Raw genomic sequence first — 27,069 nt, forward strand, 5'->3', positions numbered from 1 at the left:
TACACAATTATAGACTATCTCTGGAAGGTATACAAACACAAGAAACTAATAAAGGGACTGCATCTGAGCTGAACGGCAGGGGTACCTATGTGTATATATTACCAATTCAAAATATAATTTTTTGTAAGTACCTACCTACTGACCTAAAAATTCGATTTCCAAATACTTATTCTACAAACACCCCAACAATCTCAATGATATGTATGTACAAGAATATTCCCTAAAACATTGTTTGTAAAGTCAAAACACTGGAAACAACCCAAGTATCATAAACAAAGGATCATTTGAATAAACTATGCTGTATCCACACAATGGAAAAATGATATGGAGGTTAAAAAGAATGGGTAAGATCTATAAATACCAACAAGGAAAGAGGCCTGTATTAGTTTCCAAAAGCTGCTGTAAGAAATTACCACAACCTTCATGGCTTAAAACAATTTAAAAAAATTTATTTTCCCACATCTCTGGAGGCCAGAAGTTGAAAATCAAGAGGCCAGCAGGGCTGTGCTCCCTTCAGAGGCTCTGGGGAAAAAAATCTGTTCCATGCCTATCTCCTACCTTCTGGTGGCTGCTGGCAATCCTTGGCTTCCAGGCACATCACTGCAATCTCCGCCTCCACCTTGACATCACCTTCTCCTCTGTGAATGTCTTCTCCTCTGTGTATCTGTCCCTAATCTCTCTGCCTCCCTCTTATAAGGGTACATATGATGGTATCTAGGGCCCACTCAGATAACGCAGGATTATCTCCTCATCTCAAAAATCCTTAAGCACATCTGCAAAGAACCTTTTTCCAAATAAGGAGACATTCATAGGTTCCAGGTATTTGGTGTGAACAGTGGGAGTGGGGAGGCAAGCCATCTACTGATCTGTCACAAAGACTAGGATATACCATTAAAATTTTAAAAAGTAAGCTACAAGAGTGTGTGTGTGTGTGTCTATATGTAAGATGAATTCATTTTCAATAAAATTAATAAGACTTTTTTAGTACTCCATATGCATAAAAACATATGGATTATAACCAAACAATTAAAACAGGGGTTGTCTCTGGGGTAAGGGGCTAGGAACAGCTTTCATATTTTTGCATTACATATTACTGCAATGTTTGAATTTTTATATCAATCTCGTATTACTTTCATAAGCAAATAATGACAACAACTTATTTAAAAAGAAGCTTTGATATATTTTGACATTTTTCCAAATTATCTTACCTAACTCTGTCATGTTTTTGGTTCCTGTTGAGGAAAAAAGGTTTAGTCAAACCTTTATAATAGAAGATAATTACCAATTGTTCAGTGGAATAAAATTTTATAAATATTAGATCACAATTTCCAAGAAGAGTATTCATAAAATAGGCTGCCAGTTTCTAAGAAGGAAAAGTTTATGCTTAATGGGACCTTCTACAAAGGTCCTGACAACTGTCCCAGTAAAAAAATCCAAACCCAAATTCTATGACCTCTTCCTCAAAAACCAAGGATTTTAAACCATTTCTAAGGTTGACCACGCATAGGCATGAACTGCTGAGTGGTATTAGCTGTCCGCCTTTCCTTTTACCTAATTCTTCTCTTTGCAGGTATTCTCACTGAATACAGCTTCATCTCCAAGTCTTCTTCCACTTACAACATTCAGTAACAATATCTTCACCATACTGAAATATTCTGGAACAAAAATTCCCCCAATCATTGTATATTTCTCTACTCCTTTTATTCCCTTCCTTGAGAACTGCTAAGCACTATGAAAGTCAGCTGGGGTTCCCTGGACTCTTTTCCTTTGGCCTGTATAAAAACTTAGCAATGTCTTCTCTGTCTAGAAGAGAAGATGACAGTCAAGATGAGCTTTTACAGCAAAGATAATATTGTGCTAAGCAAATCTGTCAAGAGTAGGAAAGGCACTTAGTACAGGGAAAATGGAAACCATAACGCAGAGAGAATTGTCTGCACTAACTTTTCTCATTGGTTCTCGAAAGTCTGTGAAATGCCTACTGCGTGAAAGGTCACAACGCCAATACTGGTGTGTGGCACAGTTTGGGCAGAACTTCCGGTGTCTGAGAAAGTGAGGGGAAGAGACACATGTTTACTAACAGCAGACTGCTGCTCTGTCGTGAGGCCAGTCAGCAAGCCGAGGCACGAGAAGGGGCAGGAGAAGAACGCAAGCTGGACAGGTGTCATGCAGAAGCAGTTCTGCAGTCAGGGCTCCCCGTGCCTGATAATTACGGATACTGTCAGATCTGCCAAGAGGCAGCTTTAAGCAATGAGCAGGGAGGGGGCGGGCGGGGGAGGCGGGCGGATTACGAAACGTGCCACCCACCTCCCATTGGCACTATCAGTTTCATACGCTCTATAAAGACAATCAAGTGTTCCCAGCCTCCCCTGAGATCAAGAGGAGACGGTGATTATGAAAATAATGACAGTTTAAAAAATTACCTAAATGTTCTAAGGGAGCTTTGAGCTCTTGCTTCTGACGGTGTTCAACACTCGCAAGCAGGAAGGCAAAAAACAAAAACAAACTGGGAGACCACAGTAGCCTCAGTCTGAAAGGCCACTCCAGGGCTACTTAAGCCAAACACCCTCTGTGAGTTTCAGCGGTTAAGCAAGTCCCTCTTCTGGGTGGCATTCCAAAGGCACCTCCTTCACATGTGCAAAAACAAGAAACCGGCACAAAGATGGTACAGCAGATTTCTGTGTGAGAGACTGTTTCTGGGGGGGAAAGAGCAAAAAAGAAGGACGAGAAAAGCTTTGCTTTTTCTTCTTTTTTTTTTTTTTTTTAAACGAAACCTGCCTACAGACACTGGTGTGCAATGCCAAGTTTGTTAAAGTACAAGTGTAATTTACTTTTATATAAACATAACTTCACAGAGCTATCAGTAGGTTCCATTTCAGTAAAAACAAACAAACAAAAAGAAGCTGCAAAAAATAATTAAAAAACATATGGTGCAAACCCCGGCTGTGTTTATTTTATGACAGTTAACATTATTTACAGTGTGATCTGGTCAGAATTAATACTCAAAGGGTTATACACAAAATATGCCCAATTTTTCTTCTTGACCATGCATGCCAGCAGTTCTGTCAACCCACCTAAATGAATTTGTCTGGAGAGCTCCTGGATTCCCCCAAAGAAGTCAATTATATTTTTAACATGTTATTTTATTCAAAAGCCTTGAGTAATACCACCTATAAGCTGCCAACAGCAATGCAGGAGGAGGCTCACCCACCCTCTTTTTAAATAAGAGGAAAGTTTGTCAAAAATGCACTTTAAATCCTGCCATTAGCTGCAACAGATTCTTTAATTGTTCACTTCATTACCTCAGTTGGTAATATGTATTAATAAGTTTAAAAGATTCAGGTTTATTTTCTTCTGTAAGAACACAGCTACTACACTCTATGCTGAACATTCATTATCCATATATCCTGTTGAGAAAAACTAATGTAAACAGCTTCGCCTTGCTATTGGAACGGCTTTTGGAGGTGCTGACTACAGGATGTGCCCAATGGGACGTCACGACAGGACTTTTTCCCTTTACATGTTTAATTGAGAGGGTATATAATAGCCAAGAGACACAGAAACAGAAAAAGCAAGAATTAAGAATAATTCTTGCAACGGAAATCTTAAATTTTCCCCAGCCCTTTTTATGAAAAGAATCTAGTATTTTATTCCCACTGAAGCCTCATATTAATATAAATACCAATATTTATGGGACCAGGTGGTGTTTAGTAATTTGAGCTGCACGAGAAAATGACTGCCTTGCTTCCTGGGCACCCCGACACAAGGCGCCCCGCCTCCAGAGTGGGTGCAGCCCACAACCTATCTTTCCAGTGCTACCAGTCACGGGAAACGGCTTCTTGCAGTGGTGCTGCTGTAGCCCGCTAGCACCAGCCCAAGAGAGCTGACTGTTCAAGGTTTAGGAATTTTTTAAAGCTGGTTGTCAAACATAGACATTGTTAAAAATGAAACTGTATAAACTTACAATTAAAGAAATGATATTAAAAATAAAGGTAGTAGATACTCAAAACTCATCACTTCACCTACATTTTACTATTAGCTGTGCTCGAGATTATTTACTTCTCTTTACGTTTTTTGTATGGTGGAAATACTATATAATAATGTGCTACTACATATCTCTTCCCAGCCCTGTGTTCAGTGACTTGTGCTGAGAGGCTGAAATCAGCCACTGTGGGCTATTTTCACCATAGAAATGAGCAAACAAGGCAATTCGGGTCTTTTTTAATTTAGAGAGCTGTTGTAATGCATTTACCAACATACCACGAGCTTCTCCTGAATAATGGATGACTGTCTAGTTTCAAAACTTAGACTTCATTTGAAAACACACATTTGTTTAAACTTTATAATCCCATCTGTACCCATTTGAGAAGGAGAAAGAGAAGAGAAAGATAATTTTGCTATGACAGATTTTTTAAAATAACTATAAATTTTATTTGGATCACTTATTTTTTTGAAGTCTTGTAAAATATAACATGGAGCATGATTTCCGGATATGAAAAACATTAGATATGACAAATGAAATATACGGTTTGTGCCTTGGACAGGAAACACCCTGCACAGCCTCTAGAAACAAATACAAAGATTAAGTCGCAGACACACACGTTTTAAAAAAATTTTTTTAAATGCCTGGATTATTCTGTGTTTATAATAAATTAGTAAATGAGATTCTAGCCACTGCAACTCTTTTTGTGTATTTTTTTAAAAATCTATCAATTGATCTATGATATAAATACACATAAGGACTAAAGCATAGAAGATTGAAATAATTCTGAATCAAAGCCAATGAAAAAAAGACAGCTTATAGGTGTTAAGATTTAAGAAAAATTGAGAGATATATTACTTTTGCTTAAACATGTAGCAATAGCTGTTAAGATGAAAATCAGGATGAATCAAATACTCATATTCTTGAAACTAAATCTGGATAGGAATAAAAATCTCCCTATTTGTATTACATGGTACATCCACAATCTCATTTTTTTCAATCTCTGGTTTATAAACTTAAAACAAACATTACATTTTTCAACACTGCTGCTATTTGTAAATCATCTACTAAAAGGAAATATATTGAAACTAAATAGCAAGCCATTCAGAAATTTTACAAATGCCAACAAGGAAAAGAAAGGCAGGATAAATATTACTAGAGTTAAAATGAATGTTTTATAGCTCTTCCTACAGCAGCTAGCAAAATTTTATAGAAGTGAATTTTATTAGAGAGAAACACAGTTGAAAAATCAAATGTTAAGACAGCCGCTCTTATGAGTAACATAGGACATTTCAATGTAACGTTAAAAAATATGACTTCTAAAATTTGCTTTTAAAGACATGTAAATATACGTTAACACAGATAGACTTTGATTGTGACCATTAAATAAATCAATAATTATGTACGTGCTTTTAAAAATAGCCTTATACTAAATGAATAATTATTATTTAAAGATAAACATTACATAATGTAAAGAACTCTAGACATGATATCAGAATATCTAAATTTGAGTACTTAATTTTGAATGCTGTGAAGTTTTTTCACTATTACCAACTCTAAGTTTTAGTTTGATAACATATAAAACAAAATTAATAAAGTTTGCTTTATCTACTCGATAGGCCTCCATGCTAAATGAATCAGTACAAGTGAAATCCCTTTGTAAGCTTCAAGTGCTATGAACCCCAAGAGCCAATGAACAGGTTCTTGTTACTCTATTTATCATCTTGGTGGCTGGCAGGGCCATCCACTCTGAGTCAGGAGAAAAATATTTCTTCCTTGATCTAAGATTGTGGAAGTCTTCCTGTTTTAGCTTCACAGTAATTGAGATGACCATGAATAACAGAATCACACAATAGTAGGAATGGAACATCTAACTATGCAACCTAATTCTATCTGATTTGTACCTAAGGTTGCAAAACCACAGTTGCTTTAACTGTTAAAACAAACAAACATGAGAAGATCATTTTTAAAAATCTGCCTGTCTCTCTCTTCCTTTGTTATTTTCCCTTCCCTTATCCTCCCTTTTTTAACTGACCATAATATAAAATTGGGATATATTTTGTCATTTATTATATATAGGTTTATGTACCCTAGTCTTAAATTAAATGATAAATTTCATACTTTTCTTCCCGAAGAAAATCACTCACTAAGGCTGCTTTTTCTCCAAGTCCCTCTCTTGATTTTCTTTTGTAGGTAAATCACATGCCCTTAACAAAAACCCAAACAACAACAACACAAAAGGTTCTCCATCCACGTATAAGAAGAACAGAGAAACCATGGCCACACTAATTTTCTACTCATTTAACAGGAAGAAGCCTTAATACATTTTCATAAATAATCTAGACATGATTTATACAAAAAACATTTACAATATGGAGGAGTTAAACCCCAGATTATGAACGGAATGATTAAAAAAGCAGCAAAACTTTTATACTCTGGCTCTGAAACCTGGAGCATAAAATGCTTTACAAAGGAATAATGATATTACCAAATTTTTAACTTTTATCAAAGTTGACATACTTCTAAATATAAAAAAATAATCTCAAAGAAATACCTGTAAAACTAAATTCTCAAAAATGCTAAGCAGATGTTGAACTCTGAGAAATGAAACTAGGAAATCCAGACTTTGAAACATTTTGCTTATAGTGAAGTTGTCCATGTGCTTTTAAGAGATGAGATGAAACACTTCTTGTCACTTAATCATCTTCACAAGGATTAGGGTCAAGGGGGTACTGGGACGAGGCCATGAATTTTTTAAAGCAACAGATTAAAAAAAATAAGAATTTCAAAGATGCAGTCTCATTTCATATTAATGTTCCTGCACAGAGGAGTAGGAATTTTCTAAGAAGTTGCACAGATGTCCTATGCTCACTGCAAACATAATTAAGGTCCAAAATCTCACCAGTTCTTGAGATTCCCATATACCCAACCTTGAAGCCTGGAATCAATCTACAAGCACCTTCTCTCTCCTTCACCGACCGAATTCAGTTAGCAGTGGTTTTATCTAATACTGCTGCTTACTCTCTCTGCCACTACCCTAACGCCAGGGTTATTTCTACTTGAACTACAGCGACAGTTTCTAACTAGAGAGTCTGGCTCAGGGCTCCCCCTCCTCAGTTCCACCTAGATACCACTATCAAATGAAGCTTCCTAAGGCACTAGAGTCTGGTGATCAATGATTGCAGTACTGGCCCCCCAATTGTTCAGGCTTCCTTGTACACATGTCCTGAAATAACTGTAATCACCCCCACTCTGGCCCTGGGTTTTGCACATGTGACTTTCTGTGGCCAAAGGGCTTCTAAAAGTTATGAAGCCAGCAGATATTTAGAAGTGCTTGCGCATGTGGACTTGCCCTTTCCTGCTGCTCTTCAGAACCCTGCAACTATCTGCATGTGAATAAGACCAGGCTAACTGGCTCAATGACGAGCTATACTACAACCAGTTACCACCTCCCTTTCCCAACAGACAGCCAGTCCCAACCCAACAGCCAGATGTGTAAATTAGGCCATCTGACACCAACCAACCCCCACCCGCCTCCATCCTGTCAAAGTACCAGTTCACTGCAGAACATTCCAGTTGACCCACAGACTTGCGGACAAGAATAAAATAGTGGTTGTTTTAAACCACCAAGTTTGGGGTGGTGTGTCACACAACAGTGGATAACTAATATATTCATTACTTACTTAACAAGAATCGACTTCCAATGAAATAAAATGCTTTAACTTGCCAATCAATACCCTTGGTACTCTGGTTCCATTCCACATTTCCAAAGCTCCCCCAATGTTCCTCTCCAGGATTCCATACTTCATTTTACTGATCTTGTTAAGGGCATGTAACATTGTGTGAAAGTACAAAACGTGGATGAAATTTTATAAAGGCCATCTAAAATACCCAACGTGAACTTTCTTGTTGTGAAGTTTGGCAATTTCTTTTCTGCAGAAAGTATTAAAAGAAAATCACTAATAAGCTGAGGTATATGAATTTTTATTACATCTAAATCAGTGTTTTTGGCCTCATAATTTAAAACTCATGAAAACACAGACTTTTGTTTTTGTGTTCCTCTCTTTTCATAATCATGAATTGCAGAACCTATTTGACATGGAGAAAAAAGCATTCCCCTCCTTCTCTCAGAGTCTTGTTTTTAAGCTCTGTCCACAGAAACAATAACATTAATAAAGCTCTCTATTTTGATTCCATAAATACTTCACATCATTCTAACTCAAGCTAATATTCTAGTTCAAATGAAAAGAGATGAATCTTCACATTTTTATTCTTTCCCCCAAAGATTTATTTGGAAATGAAATAAGAGCGAAATTTGGAAACATTTTCTAAGGCAAATTTTGGGTTTTGTTCTAAACTAAATTTTTATTAACAAAAACAGTTTTTAATCTGTTTATATTACCTATCTGTTTTACACACTGGCCTGCATGTTCCTCAAGGTTAGTTCAGCTTTATAGGGAGAACTCCCTCTATTTAATATATTATTTTTATCAAAACTAAATATTTCAAGTATGACACTTAACATATTAGCATCTCCCAATCTCACTAAGTTCTATGCTGCTCACAAACACTAACTACAAAGCGAAAATTATATGGCATCTTGCAGAGCTCATTCTAAGCAGATAAATACGCCTGAAACATGTTTAGAGGTTCTAGACTTAACATAATTACTTAGGTTTTTCAACTACATACTCCAGATAAGGGAAGATGTATATACCATTCACATATTTGTTCTGTAGGAAAATATGCTTTAATTCTGTGAATGCTGTTTCCAAAAGAATACATAGGCAATGACTAAAAGGACTATCTTTTCAATATATTCTATGGACGTCTGATGTTATTCAACGCGTAAGTACATTCGGTCTCCTTCCATCCCACTCAGAACACTGCAGAAGTATTATTTGCAAAACTTTAGAAAGTGTTCTTATATTTAATATCTGCATAGTACTCTTTCACAAGTACTGCTGTAAATAAGTGAGTAACAACAAAAGAACCATGATCTTCCAAGCCCTCCTCAGCATTCAGATAATATTTACTAAAGTGAAACTGATTAAAAGATCTATATCTCAAAAAATGAAAGAAAGAACACCATGGAAAAATAACACCTTCCTGTGTCACCACATAACACTGGCATTTAAATTCTCCCATCTTGACTTTCTGTTAATATAAAATAACACGTGACAGAGAAGGTAAACATCTTTTACGAAGAAACCCAATCCAACGTTTTTAACAAAAGCCAAACCTTGACTAAAATAAATGGCAACCAGACTCTTAGCAAGACATATTTGACCTGTGGCATAGCATAGGCAAATCTAAAAAGTTTGTGAAATCTAACTTTTCAGACACTTCTCAGGTCTGGGAAAGCACAACTTATACCCAGGATGCTGTTTGGACCTTCAAAGCAATCTGCTCAGGTGAATGAATCATACATGAAAACCCTACACACCATAGCATTCTTTACAAAGTTCCTTTTTAAGAAGTATTCCCATTCCAAGGGTGTGCCCCTTTCAGGTCCCAGATACTTTTCCATATGGGAAATATAACACAGTAAAGCTTCCTTCCATTTGGTGCCTTGAAAAACATTTATGAAGAAGTTTTACTGAACATCTTTGATAATCTTGATACTCCAAGACATCTCTTTGTCAAAGTTACCCTAAAATGTGAACCATGGAAATCATAATTTATAGCAATAGCCTGAATCTAGGTGTAAGGTGGAAAAGAGAGAAGAGAGAGGACAAAGCAGATGGTGTGGTCAGATGGACCCTCTTACTGTGCTTCCAAATCTGAGACTACTTTCCACAAGAAGAATCTACTGACACCAGACCCTCTTAATTTTATATATATATATATATATATATATATATATATATATAAAACTTATCAGTCAAATAAGCAATCAGGTGAACTAAAATTATATGTACTATGTGAAGAAATCTAACTAGCAAAGGGAATACAGACTAATTCCAGATTTGATGTTCTTTATCTTAATAGGCAACATACTTTAATATAAAACATGTACATTTAATTGGCCCAGTTATTCCTCAAGTGGTGTTGGCAACAGTAATTCCACAAGAGATTTTCTTGCTCTAAGTGAGTGACTTCCTGGGTAGCTTTTGCAAAATGATCCTAATAGGGCTTAAAATGATCATATTTGGAGTCTCACGAAAAGGGAATTTTAAAATAAGTTTTTATTAACTTGTCCAAGCATTTGTGTGTTAAGGAATCGGAAGGAAATGCATCTTTGCTGCTTAACTTCTGTGATCTAATAAATAGGTGAGTTTTCCATCATAGAGAGCAAAATTTCATTCATTCAAACTAAACTAAATGTTTTTAATTCAAAAAGTATGGGCCGAACTGAAAATTAATTTGGTTTAGTCAGTCATTTAATTGCAGAGTTTGAATTAACAGTACAAGCAAGATAGCTAGGGAATGTTTAAAATCACATTAACTTTTCAGGCAAGTTGGAAATATGTCCAAAGAGTCTATTTACATATAACTCATTATTGCACTGCTAACTGATCGTGCTTATATATTCATTAGAAAATGTACACGAATGGCCTCTGCTTTCCTTTAGCTTAACTTGAGCCTCAATCTCCACTAAACTGAGAGCTGTAACAGAGAGTCACGGTGCCTTTTTACCACTTGAATACTGCAGCCACTCAAGTAAATGTTTGTTGAATGAATACATTTTCCTGAACCCTAAAAATAGAAAAACAGAACAAAATACACACAACATAAAGGAAACTTATCACCTAATGAAATGTTAAAAAAGGGATGATGAATCAGATCTGAAACAAAGACTGTATCCTAAGTAAATAGAACACATTAAATTGTACATCTTAAGTTAGTAAGTACCATTTAATTAATTTCCATTCTCCACCTCTAACTTGCCTATAAGTTTCTGGATTTACTTCCCCAAAGTTTTAGCCAAATGTCTCAATTCATTTTGCTTTATTAAAAATTAGTAGGCATAGTGAAGAAGATAATTTTACCTCTGTATCTGACCCTCCTACCATACAACTATTCAACATGTGTCTCTTTTGTAACTCAAAGACACAATCCAGAGTAAGAAAAAATTAATCTGAAATTCTCAAACTAGCAGAAGAGGTTTACAGAAGCAAACTTTGCTTATAAAAATTTTGGTTCAGGAAAATACTAGAATTTTACATAAGGCAAACAAACTCATGGCTGGAGAAAGATTTCCGAATAAGTACTGAAAATAATAAAACCATTATTTGAACACTATACACTTCAGACTTTTTATTAAACCAGCTGACCTACTCATTAAGTAGAAATGCTAACTCTTCTCACACCACATATGAAAACATGCATATTATGATCAGGTATAATGCATGAGTATACGGGTCTCCATAAAATTAAAACAGAGAGAAGCATCTACTCCCGACAAACACCAAGAATTACCTAAAACTCTGATTTAAAGTAAATCAAATATTTCTCAAATTTTTAAAATAATTTTTGTAGGTGGATTTTCGAAAGGCTTATTGGAGAGCGTCTGTCTGTATCAGACACAAGTGTAATCGACTACAAAAATCCATAAGCAAAGGAAGCTTAATGACCTTGCTTAATTAAAATGTGAAACTTCAGCCTCTTAAATTCCATGTATATGATTTTACAGGAGGCTTCAGTAAGCCACTCTCTTGACAAGAGCATTCAGATTGCAGAGAAGGCTGCAAAGGCGTTAATGACATTTACCCGCCTAATAAGAACTGTTCACACTTCATGGTTTTTCCTTGTTATTGCTCAGGACAGACACTAGCACCTCATTGAAAGATCAGTGCTGCAAGGGAAAAAAGTTCCCTGGAGACACCTCAGACTTGAGGAAAAGCACTAAATCAGGTGATGCTACACAGATGACATGTTTGATTCTCAGGGGTTCTTACTCACCCTATGACCATGGATTTGAGGCAGTTAACACACAGCCAATCAAAACCCTCCCCTACTCCCAGAAGACAGGGCCATCCTCCTCTGCAGCAGGCAGAGTGAAGGGTAGGGAGAAAAAGAAACTTCTTTCAGGTGCCCTAGGTCTAACAGGATCCAAATGTCTTGTACTGCTCTCAGTTAATCTCCATCAATGTGTGGCTGAATGAGTAAAACACTGACCTTTTCACCTAAGAAACCACAATTTGAATCCAATGTAAAGACACCAGAGGATCAATGGACAGAGGCACTCATATTTTAAAGCAATAAAGCACTGCAAAAAGGGAAAGGGGAAAAAAAGAGTTTTTTGCCGTGGATTTGGCCACAGATTCAACCCGGTTTCCCTGGCTCAGCTATTATGAATTGGATCTCTGATTCAGAATTGAAAAGCTCCCAGCACTGCCCCTATGGATCTCAAAATCTGGCACGAGCCCATGGCTACTGCAAGCAGACATTCCCTCACATGTCAATATGTGGAAAAGTGATTCCTGCCGGTGATGGAATGATGGCTGACTCAATGGAATATACTCAGCATGAACTCTCATTCTGGCAGAGATGACAGGACACAGAGACAAAGAGCTCTTAATTACTCTTTCAAGGGAAATTTAAGTGTGTTTTGTTGTTAATTTAAAATTTCTTAACCTGTGTGCTGTACTTTTAAAAGAAGCAAATGAATGAACCAATTTAAGGTGCATCCTCAGCTACCTAATTCTGTGTCTTAAGAACACACCGTAAAATAAACAGGCTTAATATTGACGGATACCCTAGAGGCAAAAACCTATGGTATAGATACTCTATGGTTTAAATGTCAATTTCTCGGAAGCCTGGCCTAACCTGGCCTGACCATAAGCCAATTATTTTCAGTAGTCTGTGTTCCAAACATTCTCCTATTTATTCCACTAAGGAATCTGGGGGGAAAAAATGCCCGTTGTAGACAAGTATTCCTTCAGAATCACATCCCAGAGAGGACGCAGTGTGCACCAGAGTCTTCGAATTACCACATTTACTCAACTGCTATTTTTAAAACCAAAAAGAAAAAAAATCCACAGCAGGAAAAACATATTAAAATAAAAATAGAAAATACAGTAACCACATTACTCATACTAACTAGAAAGCTGCCTCTGACACTATTATTATGGCTTTGCTAAAGAGAGAAAATTACATGAGAACAAGGAAACCTCTCCTTACAGACAGGACCTTCAGTTCTCAAAGTCTCTAAAAAATGCTTTCCTGGGGGCTAGAGGTGAGAAATACACAGTAAATTGCAGATGAGCTCTGGATAGTAAATGCACATCAACCAATATCTCCTTCTCTTAATTTGGGGTCTGATGTACTGTGGGGTCTATTGTGACCATGCGAGGCGTTGCACTGTTAACGCAAAACTACACTGTCCAGCCTACCCTCCAAGTCTCTCGTCCCAAGTTTACCTTGACTGAGAGAGAGAAAGAAAGAAAGAGAGGGGATACAGAGGTCACTCAGTTGCCACCAACAAATGAAAATACTTCCTCGATAGCAACAGGACCTCAATGGTGAATTTCTAAAAATAACTGTTTATGAAGTTACTAGTAGCCAGTAATCCACCTTTTTAAGTTTAAGTTGTTTAGCAGCAAATGTCAGGTCTGCGAACCAACAGAATCACTAGTCCCTCCCCTTAGAAACGGATGGTGACGTAAACATCATGTGAATGAAGAACAGCTTCTGATCAACAGGCCCAGACTGGCCTAACCACAGTCACCAACACCTCAGCTCAAAGCTGCTCCCCCAACCGAAATTCAATGCTCCTCCTTAAACTTGTTCACAACTCTCCCCAACGTTAACACTCTTCCTAAACGGAAAAAGGTTTGTTCCATCCCTTCTACTAAGTAACAATCTCTCTCTTCTTCCTGAAGAATCTCCTCTTTCAACAGGTCTTCCTAGAGTAATTCAATTTGGCAGTGGTCACTTTAATTCTACTACCAAATGTATTGGCCCACGTTCTATTTTCCAGTTGCTGCTGGCATTACTTCCATAGCTGTCATGCATGAATCAAAAAAGTGTATCTTTATTTATGTTTGTCCCATCTGCACAGACTTAGCAAAAGTTTCTAGAAACCTGCACAGATCCTCATCTCACTTTCTGCTTTTCACAGCCCTTCGTGATTTCACGTATGAGTATTTGAAATGTAGGTCACTCCAAAGAAACAGATGATAGGCTAGGGTTGGGTCTTGAGAGCCTTCCCATGATTTTTGCTAGAGTCATGATCGAGCTCATTTCCTGAGCAAGCCCCTCTCATTCTCCACTTGCCCCTTCTGTCAAACTGGGGGAAACATTAGAAAAGGACACAGTAGCTCAAATAAAATATATGGACACGTAGAAGAATCACAAAGCTTTGTTGCTTTAGGAACTGAAGGTTTTTGGTGAGAGGGGAATTGGGAAATCTCTCAGCTTAAGGAATTAACATTCATTGAGCAATACTATGAATTTAACAAATTACTTCTCTTTATCCTCAAAACTCTATTATGTAGGTATCATCAGGAAAATGAGGCTCATAGAAATTCTTGACTTTTTGCAAGGCTAGAGAGCTAACCGGTGGTAGAATTGAGGTCTAGACCCAAAGCTCGGGAACTTTCGACTTTAGATTCAACAAGGAGCATAAAAGAGTGTTGCTCTGGAGATCATATGGTTTAATCAATGCCATCACAGAGAACATCCATTTCAAGTAAATCTGAACTGGTTCTTACCAATTGCAAATGGCCAGTGAGCTCTGGGCTCATTTCTGCTCCTTCTGGGCAATACAAAAAACCTCCCTCCATCTCCCACAGACATAAATGCTATTCCAGTAGTCACTGAATTCCATGCTAGAATTTGGTGGGCTATGTATTTCTACTTTGCGAGGGTAAAAGGAGGAATATTTTTATTTTAGCTCTGAGCACAAAACATCAAGCTACGTCCTTGGATATAAGGTGTTTATTTTCATTGCTGTTCAAATAGTTAGCACTTTGGCAAGGGATTCAAAAATTCCTGTATTCCATTTCCAGCTCTGACCCTGCCTGAGGCCTTCAGCTACGATAACTTTAAAACCAGGGATAATAGTCTCTGAAACTCTCTCTCTAATAGGGAGGTTAGGAGGATTGCTGGGATACCGTCTAAACAACAGTCCAAGCGGTTGGGAAAACAAACACTGTAAATACAGTACACTGTCCTGAACCATCTGCTTTTGTATATCCCTGTCAAAGACAGGGGGATCTTGACCATTCACACCTGTGATCCTTCTTGCCTGCAAGATTCACAGATTGTTGAAATGATACAAAGACCCCTTACACCACGGTGGTGATAATCCGATCTTTAGTTGGAGTCAAATAATCCCACTCTATGCCAGTGCTATGGGTCATCTGTACGTTCTTATAGTTTTGAGCTTAATTCCCGTGATTTGTTAACAGATGCTTTTTCCTTGTGAGTGAGGGCTTCCTGAGAGATCTTCTCTTGTGTACTCAGTACATAGTAATTAATCAACAAAATTGGTTATTTGAAGGACTACCTAAATGAATTTATACCTAGATCCATTTTTCTTTCTGCTCCAGAAATTTCCTCAAAATCTGTGAGGTCAGATAATAGCCATAAAAAAAAGGGTGCCTATTTTAAATAAGTTTTACTTTATGCAATGGGGTGAAAGCCCAGATACTCTAATCATTTAAATAAATTCATCAAGTACTCACTCATTCTGTGCCAGGTGCTTGGAAGGGTAATGAAAGAGTTGATGAAACAGAGAAATGCAATGGTAATAAAATGATAGTCATATATGGAGTAAGTCATTACTCAAAAAAAAGCACACATGCATACTCACTCACACACCATGTGGTAATGGTTAATTTCAAGAAGAGTGCTGTGGGCTACTTACTGCACTAAGGACTTCATACATAACATTTGAATAGCCTTTATGCTGAAGACACTTCGGTTCAAATACGTTAAATGACCTATCTTAGGTGACAGAGCTATCAAAAGGTAAAACCGAGATTTATACCCACGTCTGTTCCACTCCAAAGTCCAAAATCTTTGTCATGATACTCTCCCGTCTCTTACTTGTAAAATCAAGCATGTACTATGTACATATGCACATGCAAGTTTATGTATATGTATGTATATGCATAGGTATGTATGTATTATTTATTTACAATTGAACAGTAGCTACCTTTTTACCAGACTGGCTGGTAAGACACTCTTGTTCTAAGAGGCATGGTGAAATATAAGGTATCCAGGGTTTAAGGCTGCTTTATGCACACAGTTCTAAAATGGCCAGGTTGGCAACGGTCTCGAGCAGCCTGTATCATCATCTTTGTCATCATCATGTTAACAGTTAACATTTACTGGAGACTTAGCAAGCGGCACGACTAAATGCTTTATGTGCATCATCTTATTTTATCTTCACAATAAACCCATGAGGTAGTTAATATCCCTGCTTTACAGGTGAGGGAGCCTAGCCTGAGGTGGATAAAGACATGAGTCTATTTCACACACTCAGCAAGAACTGCAGCCAGAACTTAGTAAGAACCTGCCTTAACTACACTAACATTCTACCCTAAGCTTTCCTGGCCCGTTTAAAAAGGAGGCAGAACGCTGGCTATTCCACCACACACGAGAGGGGCACCGACCTGCGGGCATTCCGCAGGGGCAGGCGCACAGCGACTGTGCGTCTGTTCAGCGGGACTTGTGTCCTAGCTCCCTTCAATCACATGGCCCTAATCAGACGTAAGCTCCCAGGAGCCACACGTGGAAAAGTGACCCACTCTACTTTCAGGCCTGGTCCATGAAAACCTCCCACACCACCCCTCCACCCGCTTTCTCTTGGGACTGCCACCAGGATGAGGAAGCTGAGGTCCCAGAGAAGGGCAGAGCCATAAAACGGCAGAGGCTCTCAACTACTACTCCTCAAATCCCCTCTGGGAGGAAAGTGTTCACCACCCAGGAACGTCGGCTGGTCTCGCGGAGAAGGAGAAAGAAATTCCTATTGTGCTAGGCCACTAATATTTCAGGCTTTACTTACTAAAACGACTAACATTTATCCCATTAAGTAATCGCTAAAATGTGCCTCCTATCTTTTCCTAAGCATTGGACATCTGCAGAGAAACATGTTTGGCCCCTGATACTGCCCTGCTGTTAACTGGTCGGACCTAGCTCTATGCATAGACGTAAGTGAAAAGTACCAACTTGAATTGGAGTTTACAACTTCATGACTTCATCCACGGTATTTCATCTTTTTGCCGTTCAAAAACAAGAGAGATATAAAGGATTATCTCAACTTTAGAGATGAAGAAACCATGGGTAAGAATGGCACATTTTTCCATATTCACATAAATAATCAGTGGCAGTACTGAGACTTTAGCCCGATCTTCTTACTCAACAGCCAGGGCCCCCTTTACTATCCAACTTGATATCCTTTTATGGACCCAGGAAAGAGCTACTTCGTCTCTGCTCCACTCCCTGCACATGATATAGTCGAAATCTTATTAATTAGGTATAAAACTTTGTTTTTTTACACTCATTTACAAAAGGCATGTATCCCTGAAAAGGTAAGTCAAAGATGAGCATTTATAATGAAGCATAATTAAGTATTAGATCTAGAGGAAAAGTCTGCGTCGTGGAAATCAGAGAACAAAGGGAACCTGAAACAAGGTGGAGTGTCAGGAAATAGGCAAGAAAAGGAACGCAAAAGAGGAACCAATTTCACCTTATTTTGCCACTAAGCACTTCTCAGGTCTTCTCTGTTCCCCAAACCACACCAGTTTGATGCCACAAGACTCTCACATATCACATTCTGGAAATACAGCTTGGTAGTCTTAAAAAACAAAGCCAGAAACCACCCAAACAATGCCCATTGAGTCAGAGACCCACGTTGGAATCAGATTTCAAAATTTCCTCCCTCCAATATTTAGTAAGCACTATTACATGCCAGGCTGGGTGCTGGGACGTGGGTTACAGTGACAAACAAGAGGTAAGTGGTTCTTATCCCCAGGAAGCTTATAGTGCACCCACTGTGCCAATTTGCAGCCTCTGTGATCATGGAAAAGTCACTTGACCTCTCTGAGCTTCAACAACTACAAATGTTAATTCACTGGCAATATCTACAAGAGGGTGGTATAAGAGAGAGGATTCAAAGAGCGAAACATATGTGAACTTGCTCCGCAAAGGGCTGTTTAAATCCAAGTGTTTGCTTAATATTGATGTTTCCTACCATATGGATACCACAAAACACTTATTCTACACAGACCACTAGCTAGGGGGTGTGTGTGGGAGCTTCTGCTTCTCTTTTTACTGCCCTCAATGGCCCAGCTGCTATTACAGCCTTTGGTCCCCAGGACACCTGAAGAAAGACTAAGGGCCCTTGGACCAACTGAAGTCATTAGATATTCCATGGGTTCCACGGTGAAATGTCAAGCTACATCAAGTGAAACAGGTTTCTTTACCCATTCATTTAACAAGTACTTATTGAGTACCCTGCCTCTGTGGCATTCCCAAGTGAGGAAGCCAGGAAAAAAACATTTTAACAGTTGACTTGATTGATTTTATTTTATTTTATTTTATTTATTTTTTTTTTTGCGGTACGCAGGCCTCTCACTGTTGTGGCCTCTCCCGTTGCGGAGCACAGGCTCCGGATGCACAGGCTCAGCAACCATGGCTCACGGGCCCAGCCGCTCCGCGGCATGTGGGATCTTCCCGGACCGGGGCACGAACCCGTGTCCCCTGCATCAGCAGGCGGATTCTCAACCACTGCGCCACCAGGGAAGCCCAACTTGATTGATTTTAAATTGTATTGGAGCTTGAGGGATACAGAATCCTGAGATAGAGCCACATGAGAAAAGACCTACATGGGTTAAGCTGGACTGAAAAGGTCTTTGTGAAAAAGTGGGTGGACACCTAAAAGACAAGGCATTGCCCATGCAGAGAGATGAGTAGGGGAGTCCAGGAAGAAGAATCTACACATGCAAGCACCCTAAGTTGAAGAAGAGTTGAGTGTGTTCAGGAATGGAAGACTTCTGATGAGCTTCACAGGAAGAGGCTATGAAGCTGGCAAGGTTGGTGGAAGCTACTTATCTATTCTCAGAAACCAACTTCTCAGGGCCTTTATTATGCAAATGTTATCACTAGGCTCTAAGGAAAGGATCCAGAGTGTAGGTCCTCCTAATGCTCTGGTCGGATCTCCGGCAGACAAATGCACCTAGGATACTCCGGGAAATGTTCTTCTAGAATGTTGAGTGTTCTATTACTTCTGATTGTTTCAAGACACAGGTGACTTGAAATGTGCATCACTGCTCGTCCTCTCACCAGGCTGCTGACACCTCAGCTAATTATTCAGAGTGTCTGATACGGTTCCCTGAATTCTGGCAGGACTCATTTGCAAGGGAGGAGATTTCCACAGATGGACTGGCGTATGAACCCAGGCAAGTCAGTTACACGTTCAAACTGCAAAGAGACTGTGCGAACACTTGATTTTTAAATGATTAAATTCAACAACGATAATCACCCATATTCTTATATCCTAGGCCAAAGACAAGGAAAATGGGGAAAGAACAGGACACTGCTTTTATTCACTGTCAATAAACGTACTGTGAGATGTAGACTTGAAATACGAACAACTCTTCAGCAGCAGAAAAAAATGTCTCATGTTCCGTTACAGTTTGCTTTTTTTTCGGTACGCGGGCCTCTCACTGTTGTGGCCGCTCCCATTGCAGAGCACAGGCTCCGGACGCGCAGGCTCAGCGGCCATGGCTCACGGGCCCAGCCGCTCCACGGCATGTGGGATCTTCCCGGACCGGGGCACGAACCCGTGGTCCCCTGCATCGGCAGGCGGACTCTCAACCACTGCGCCACCAGGGAAGCCCTACAGTCTGCTTTTGAGGATCAAATTGCCTATTTCCTCCTATTTTCTGTTTTGTGAGAAAATGCCTAAAATTTACTTCACTTTTCTGGTACTTTCTGAATGAATACTTTAATTGGTACACAGGAGAATACTGGGTTCTTCACCTTTAAGATACTACCTGGATTCTTAAGTCACTGTAGTCCAAGTCTTGCTCTGCATTTTACAGCCAGCTGGTTAGCTTATGAATCACACAGATAATCATATAAGTGAAAAGCAATTTTTATAGAAACAGTACAGGACCCTTGGAAAATATTGCTAGCTCCAAATAAATCTGTGCCACCACAATCATCTCCCTTTCTCTTTTAATAACCTCTTCAAACATGCCTGCAAAGGATAGGTTTGAACGGCCAGCTCTTCTTTCCCCCCAAATCCCAAAATTCAAAATCAGATCAGACACTGCTATTCTTCCACATTCAAAACTATGTCTGAAACCAGAAGTGGCTGTGTTTACACATCAGGGATGTAGGTTTGGGCCCAGAGAGAGTTAAATTAATATCCTGGCTTCACCGGTTCAACTTACCGTACATCTTCATTTGCCCGGTAACACAATCTATAGCCAACTGCTAACCAAGTCAATATGTGGTAAGACTAACAGCCACCTTAACTTGCCTTGATAATTATTCTCCTCTAACTGACATAATATTCAATATACTGTTGTTGAGAGCAATAATGCTAAAATTGATGCCTTGAGGGCTACAAGACAATTGAGTTTTAGCCAGATAAAATGACTTGTACACTAATCGTGCGTTATAGGGTTCCACAACCTTTGGACGCACATTTTATAGTCTACCTGCTCAAAAATGTTACATATAATTATATTCAAAGTCATCTGAGCATACCTTATCATTACCATATATAATTTTTAAAGTACTGGCCAATAATCAAATAACATTGCTTTAGAGAAAAAAGGTTTATTTCTATAGTCTAGCTCTTGCTTATTCTTTTTTAATGAAATGAGCATTTTCTCACTACATAAATAACAGTATTGTGTCCTTCAACCAAGAATTGTTTTCACAAGAAACAAGTAGATGATAAATGCTGAATGACAAAAAGCATCATTTAAATAAAATCCATATGACATCAGTACTACCAATAAAACAAGACAGAAACGAAACCCAGTGTTCCTCGAATATAAAAATCATCTGATTTTCTCAAAACGTCAATTTCAGACCCTGAGTGGAGAAAACAGATTATATTAAATTTGAGACTTTCTCAAAATCTCTATGACATTAATGAAGATGAATTATAATTTTTGCAATTAAGTAATTAAGTATCACAATAAGTGACAGTGTTCTTATTAGGCAGTATTTCACCCCAAAATAAGAGACTATAAATATTAGTTTGTGGTTTTGTTGAATTTTCCTCTGAAATTTAATTTCTCTGGTAATTTTGTATCTTTAAATCCTAGGCCCTCATACAAAACTAAATATGGAGTACATTTTCTATGCCTGTCTTACAGTTATGTGGAAATGCTGAGAAAAAAATGAACACCTAAGTAATAATTTCAAGTAAAACAAAGAACAGGCACCGTTCAAGGCAGAACATTAGCACTACAGCACAGAACAACGAGCAGGTTCTGTATTTACTGTCATCAAAATGCTACGGGACACTGGGTTGTTACGATGGCAATTAATCACAGTCATGCTCGTATCTCTGTGTTTCAACAGTAAGAGACCACGTGAATGGTCCAGCTATCTCAGGCAAAAATAGACACGTGGAACTGAAATACAGCATTGGTGACAGAACGAAGCATTGCATTTCATTGGAGGCAGTAAAGATGTGACGAGGTTGGGGCACATACTACCCTACACTTTATAAAGGAAGGAGTGCTTAGCCAAGCTGACAGTGCCATTCAGAAATCTGCAAGAGGTTTGTTCCTTCCTGCAGGGTAGAACCCATCCCAAATGGACATTAATAATCATGTGTGGAAACAACTGTAGAAAGACGTGGCACTGTGTGTGTCTCCAGATTGGCCTAAGCGGGGATTGTGGAACTGGTTCCATGCTTTGTTCTTCCCGGCCCCTTCCTCCTGGACCCTACACCGCCTCAGGACCCCCTGACCACCCAGGACTTAACTTTCCACTCACCCCACAGAAGCATCCCCAAGCTGGGGCAAATGAGAGAATGCTTGTGAAAGTCTTGTATAAACTGAAAACGTAATATATAATTATTCCTATTATCAGCACCATCTCATCTTCTGAGGGCCAAATGCCCTGTGCCTTCCAAGTTGACGTCTCACTACGAAATGACTCCATGCTAACTAAAGCAGTCACGGAAGCAGGCGGGTGATCCTACCTTCCCTCTTTCTCTACTTCCACTCAGCATCCCTCGTCTGCTCGCCCTGGCTAACACCTGGTGGTACCACACAGGAGAATGACAGGAGCGTGTGTGTGTTCACGCCAGGTTAAAGCCAGGGCGAGACTCAAGGCCCTCTCCCCCACTCATCACATACCAAGCTGGCAGCCTCACACACAACACAGGGTGGTTCGGGCAAATCAACAAGGCTGGCAGAGCCAAAACCAATTTTTTTTTTTTTGAATGGGTCAATTCTCCTGGTATTATCCCCCATAAGAAATTTCAAAACATCACTTCAGATTCTACCTTCTCCAACTGTGATCTCCTTTGGCAGGAGGGAGTATTTCTTCATCGTCCAGTGTAGTCTTTTTGGATCCTGGGGTCTCCCAACATGCTGCTTTCAACATTTACCCTTCAAGGGTCGTGGGAAGACAGATGGCCATAAAAACATTTCAGAGGCAAAGTACACAATGCAAAACGACTCATGACATACGGCAAAAAATGATGGAAAAGGCGAGGAGGCTGGGGGCATGGGGAGTGGAGGCTGCAGGCCCTTCGGAAAAGTCTCAAGACTCTTAACAGACCGGAAGTGCCCCTGACACACAGAAGGGGCTCAAGCTGGAGGAACAGGTGCTGTGAAGGCCAAATCTACAACCAGGTTTGCATGTTTTGGAATGTGAGGGTTTACTGATTACAAAAGCAGGGAGTTTACAGAGTTGTTCCTTTGACTTGGATGAAGAAGCAATAAATGGTTAGGGTACAGAGAAGAGACAACCAAGAAAATACCAAACCTACCAAGTAAGCGTGAGAACGAGCCCTACGAAACCCAGCTGAAGTGCAATTTCAGATTTTCGCACACCCATCACCCACCTCCGTACCCTCCCTTTTAGTAGGGCTTCGATAAGGCCTGTTGGGGAAGCCAGGAGGCCCGCATTGTAGAGAGAGGGAGTTGAATTCAAAAGAATGCAAAAAGAGCAACCCTAGGCAACAGGCCACTATTTCCTTTCTAACGTTCACCACTGAGGCCGGAGGCCAGCCCGCTGGCCCACAGCTCCTTGCTTCCAATTCCCTGAGCAGCCCACCAAAAGGACCACGTCAACCAGAATGGGGTGTGCATGCCCGGGCCTGGGAGGGGCAGGAAGGAGGGCAGGTTTGCCGAGGGCTCCTACCCCAGCCCTTCTCCAGCTGGCCCCCGACACCGGCTTGACGTCCTCCCCCTACCTGCAGGATGTACCCCCGGACGTAGTCACGCAGGGTCCAGCCCAGGCCGTGCAGGATGTGCAGCACCTCCTCCTGCTTCAGGACGCTGAAGAGACGGTCCAGCAGGATCTTGAGCCTCACAGGCACCGCCTGCGTCCCGTAGAGCATCAGACTGCTGATGTCAAACACCACGTTGGACTGCACGATCTCCACTTGGGTGGGGTGGTAGAGGTGCTGCGTGCTGAGCTTATCCAAGGCTGCGGTGGTCCCGCCAGAGGTCCAGGGGCAGGTGGGAATAAAGAGATAAAAAGGAGAGGGCAGAGACAAAGAAAGGAGAAACGAGTTACCGGAAGTTACAGGGGGCTCCATGTCTATAGCTGGATCATAATCACAGATGTCTCAGCAGGACTGTGCAATGTAAATAGTGCTCTTTCCACCTCCTCCCGGTTTTGTTTGCTTGTTTTTTGGATTCCGTGTGTTTATAAATTGCAGACGACAGCAAATACAAAATACATTTGGCTTTCAGGAAGAGAGCCACTGAGGAGGTTTCTAAATGACTGTGGCTGGAGCTGAAAACCTGACTAATTAATTTGCTAATTGAACTATGGCTCAACCCAAGTTACCATGGTATTCCCCTCCCCGCACACAACTGCCAACTCGGCCACAAGAGAGGGCTCAACCAACATCGTTTTTCTGAATAAGATTCACCCTTTATGATACCTGGATGGTTTGAAGAGGAAAAACCCAAGTTACCATGGTATTCCCCTCCCCGCACCAAAAGAAGGAACACGCACACAACTGCCAACTCGGCCACAAGAGAGGGCTCAACCAACATCGTTTTTCTGAATAAGATTCACCCTTTATGATACCTGGATGGTTTGAAGAGGAAAAGAAAGGTGTTCTTTAGACTTATAGGGGAAAAAGGACTAACTCAGAGGGAATAAGGAAAGCTGACCTCTGGGTGGGGGGATTAGTCATTTACCTCAAAGCTGAATTACCAAAAAAAAAAAAAAAAAAAAAGCTGAATTAGCTAAGGGGAATTATCCCAAGACCTAATTCTCCTAAATTCCCCTCTTGCTGTTTACCTGTTAGTTCAGTGTTCTCTAAAAGTTATTCAGGAGAAACAAACAAACAAGAAAAGGAATTCAAGTCATAATTAGGTATTTTATTAACAGCTCTGACAAGAGCTCAGTATGAGATGAAACTGGAAAAAAAAATGACTACAATCAAAGTACGAGAATTTCTGTGTATTTCAGCTGCATCATTTCAGCGCAGAAAACTGAGGATGACCATTCTCAGAGTAAATATTTTTAGTGGAACTAATATTTCAACAATTAGGCTTTTTTCTCCTCAAATCTAAGAAATCACCTCTTCTCCCTAGCTCTGAAAGCCAAGATAAGGCCATACATTCTCATCCCCATCCTTAGCTGAGTTACTGGGAACCCTACTGCAGATAATGTAACAACATTTTTCCTCAGTTTCTCTAAAGTGACCCATTAAGATAGTGCTGTCTCACCTACAGGGCCTAAAGAGATGCTGAAAAGATGAATGAGATAACGAATGAGAGGTGCTTTGAACTCCTGAAGAGAACACAAAAGCATTAGATCAACTATCAGAATTATACACATGACCTTCTGAAGATTAAAAGAGATAAACACGTGAGCCTGAAAGATGGTCATCTAATCTCATGAGTCAGGCAAATGGGTATCAGACAACTACCAGGCTCAAATCCTAACTATACCTGCAAGCACCCAAGGTTTCTGCAAGCTCGAAACCATTCTTAATACCTTCTCCCCCAACAGCACAGGCTACCGTACGTGTACACTCTGAGCAGCTCCTCTTTTAATATACCGGTATTTCTGCATATTAATGTGGGTATTTAAAAGTGCACGCGCGCGCACACACTCACACTTTTTAGTATTTCAAGTGTATTTTTTTCGGGCTCCTCCTCCACTCTCGTTTCCTCCTGACTTGTGGTCACTGGAGAGTTCATGTACTCTTGATAAATTGCCTTCTTACATCCACAGTGTAAAGGCCCTTATCATTTACCCGCTGGCTTCATTCAACACATTTACTCCCAGGAATACTTTGTCAAAGAGTTCGGGTTTCCTCATACTTCATTTCTTGCAGCTGATTTGTCTGATCTTTCCTATTCTAGTGGTTAAGTCAACTTTGAATAAATAGCTTTAAAAATTAATTTAACGTTTGGGAAAGATAAGGGATTCACAAGCCCAGGGATTGAAGTCTTCTCTCACTCCACAGGGCATTTAGACAGCAAAAATGCAGGAAAGAGGTATTATTATCCCTGTTTTTCTTCAAGTACAGCTTAACTACTCAGCCTTCTGATGAGTCGCTGCTCTGCTTACAGAAATCCAGCATCCAGGTCGAGGTAAATCTCCTCTTCCGTTTCCCTTTATCAACCTTCCTGGCCCATATCAAGCACTTCTTCACAAAGTATACTGCTGTGACCACAACAAATATGAAACTGGGATGGATGAGTAGAGGGGAAATAAAATGACGCCAAACCTGATTTTTGTCCATGTGTTCGGCACCTTGTATCTATGCATTAAGTATATGCAGGTGTGTGCACCAGTGTGTCCTAGGGCCAGGCGGAAAGCTGTCACCCCTCTCCCTCTCACTCCTTAAAAAGGGCTGGAAGTTTTAGAAGATGAAGAGGACTAAACTGTTGAGGGCACAGAAACAAAGAGAAGTTGTTCAGAGAATTGAAAGAGCACAGGTGGAACAGGTAAAAGCAAAAGTATTTCCCTATATATGTTTGTGAGACCGTCAGAGAGTGAGAGTATTAAAAGGACATTACTGATTCTTTAGCATGCCACATGTCAAGAAGTAGGAATACACACAAATAAATAGGCCACATAAATACACGGTGGAGGTCAACAACTTTTTCTGTAAAGGTCCAGATTGTAAATATTTTAGGTTTATGGGCCATGTCCCGTGTTTCGCAGCTACTCACCTCTGCTACTGTAGAGGGAAAACAGAGCACACTTAAACTAAACTAATGGGCATGTCTATGTTCCAATAAAACTTTATTTACACAAATAGGTACCTGGCTACATTTTGGGCTCTGATATGGAAAATGAAAGGGCAGGCCAAATAGTTAAAGAAAGTCAATAGTTGATAAGGAAAAAGCCCCACGGGTGCGATTTAAGCAGCAGTTACCTAGGAGATGAGCCATAGAGGAAGGCTTGAAAAATTAAACTGCTCAGCTTGCAGATGTCAACTGCAAATTTCAGCAGAAACATATCATCAAAGATTATGCTCGGTCAAATTTCTTGAATGAATCAAAATTTTCTGCTTTATAACTGCTGGATTGTACTGCATCACCAAGGTGACAACAGCTTTGGGAGGGGATGTCTCCTTGGTCAGCAAAGGGTTGGTTAAGTAACAATTTTTAAACTGTCATAATAACAGTAAACTGAGAACTGGACTTCTGCCTAATGTCATGCTCTTCCTATGTCTGACTGTGGGGGATTCAAGTCTGGATCTCAGGCGGGTTAGGAATATGAGTTGGGCCAATGGGAACAAAGGAAAGGTAGGGCAAGAACTTGTTCAGCAGGATGGAGTAGGAAAATGATGGTCATCTACCTTTATGAGCTATGGACCTAAACATCTGCTAAAATTGTCCTATATCAATGGTATTGCCAAAATTCCACTTTCAAATGAAATCCTAGCCAGAAATCGGGTATAAAAATATATGAAAGGGCTTCCCTGGTGGCGCAGTGGTTGAGAGTCCGCCTGCCGA

The 27,069-nt window shown here is 39.8% G+C and overlaps 1 protein-coding gene across 7 annotated transcripts in view; it reads right to left on the reverse strand.

Annotated features, from left to right (window-relative positions):
- BNC2 (basonuclin zinc finger protein 2) overlaps nt 1-27,069 on the reverse strand; it is a 417,670-nt gene that overhangs the window by 96,245 nt on the left and 294,356 nt on the right. For all 7 annotated transcript variants that reach the window (XM_007111985.4, XM_007111986.4, XM_007111987.4 and 4 more), the window contains one exon: nt 23,328-23,563. In XM_007111985.4, the coding sequence (XP_007112047.1) occupies nt 23,328-23,563 (236 nt within the window). The remainder of the gene's footprint in view (nt 1-23,327; nt 23,564-27,069) is intronic.

The sequence above is a fragment of the Physeter macrocephalus genome, chromosome 9, assembly GCF_002837175.3.
Source record: "Physeter macrocephalus isolate SW-GA chromosome 9, ASM283717v5, whole genome shotgun sequence".
In the NCBI taxonomy this organism is placed as follows: Eukaryota; Metazoa; Chordata; class Mammalia; order Artiodactyla; family Physeteridae; genus Physeter; species Physeter macrocephalus.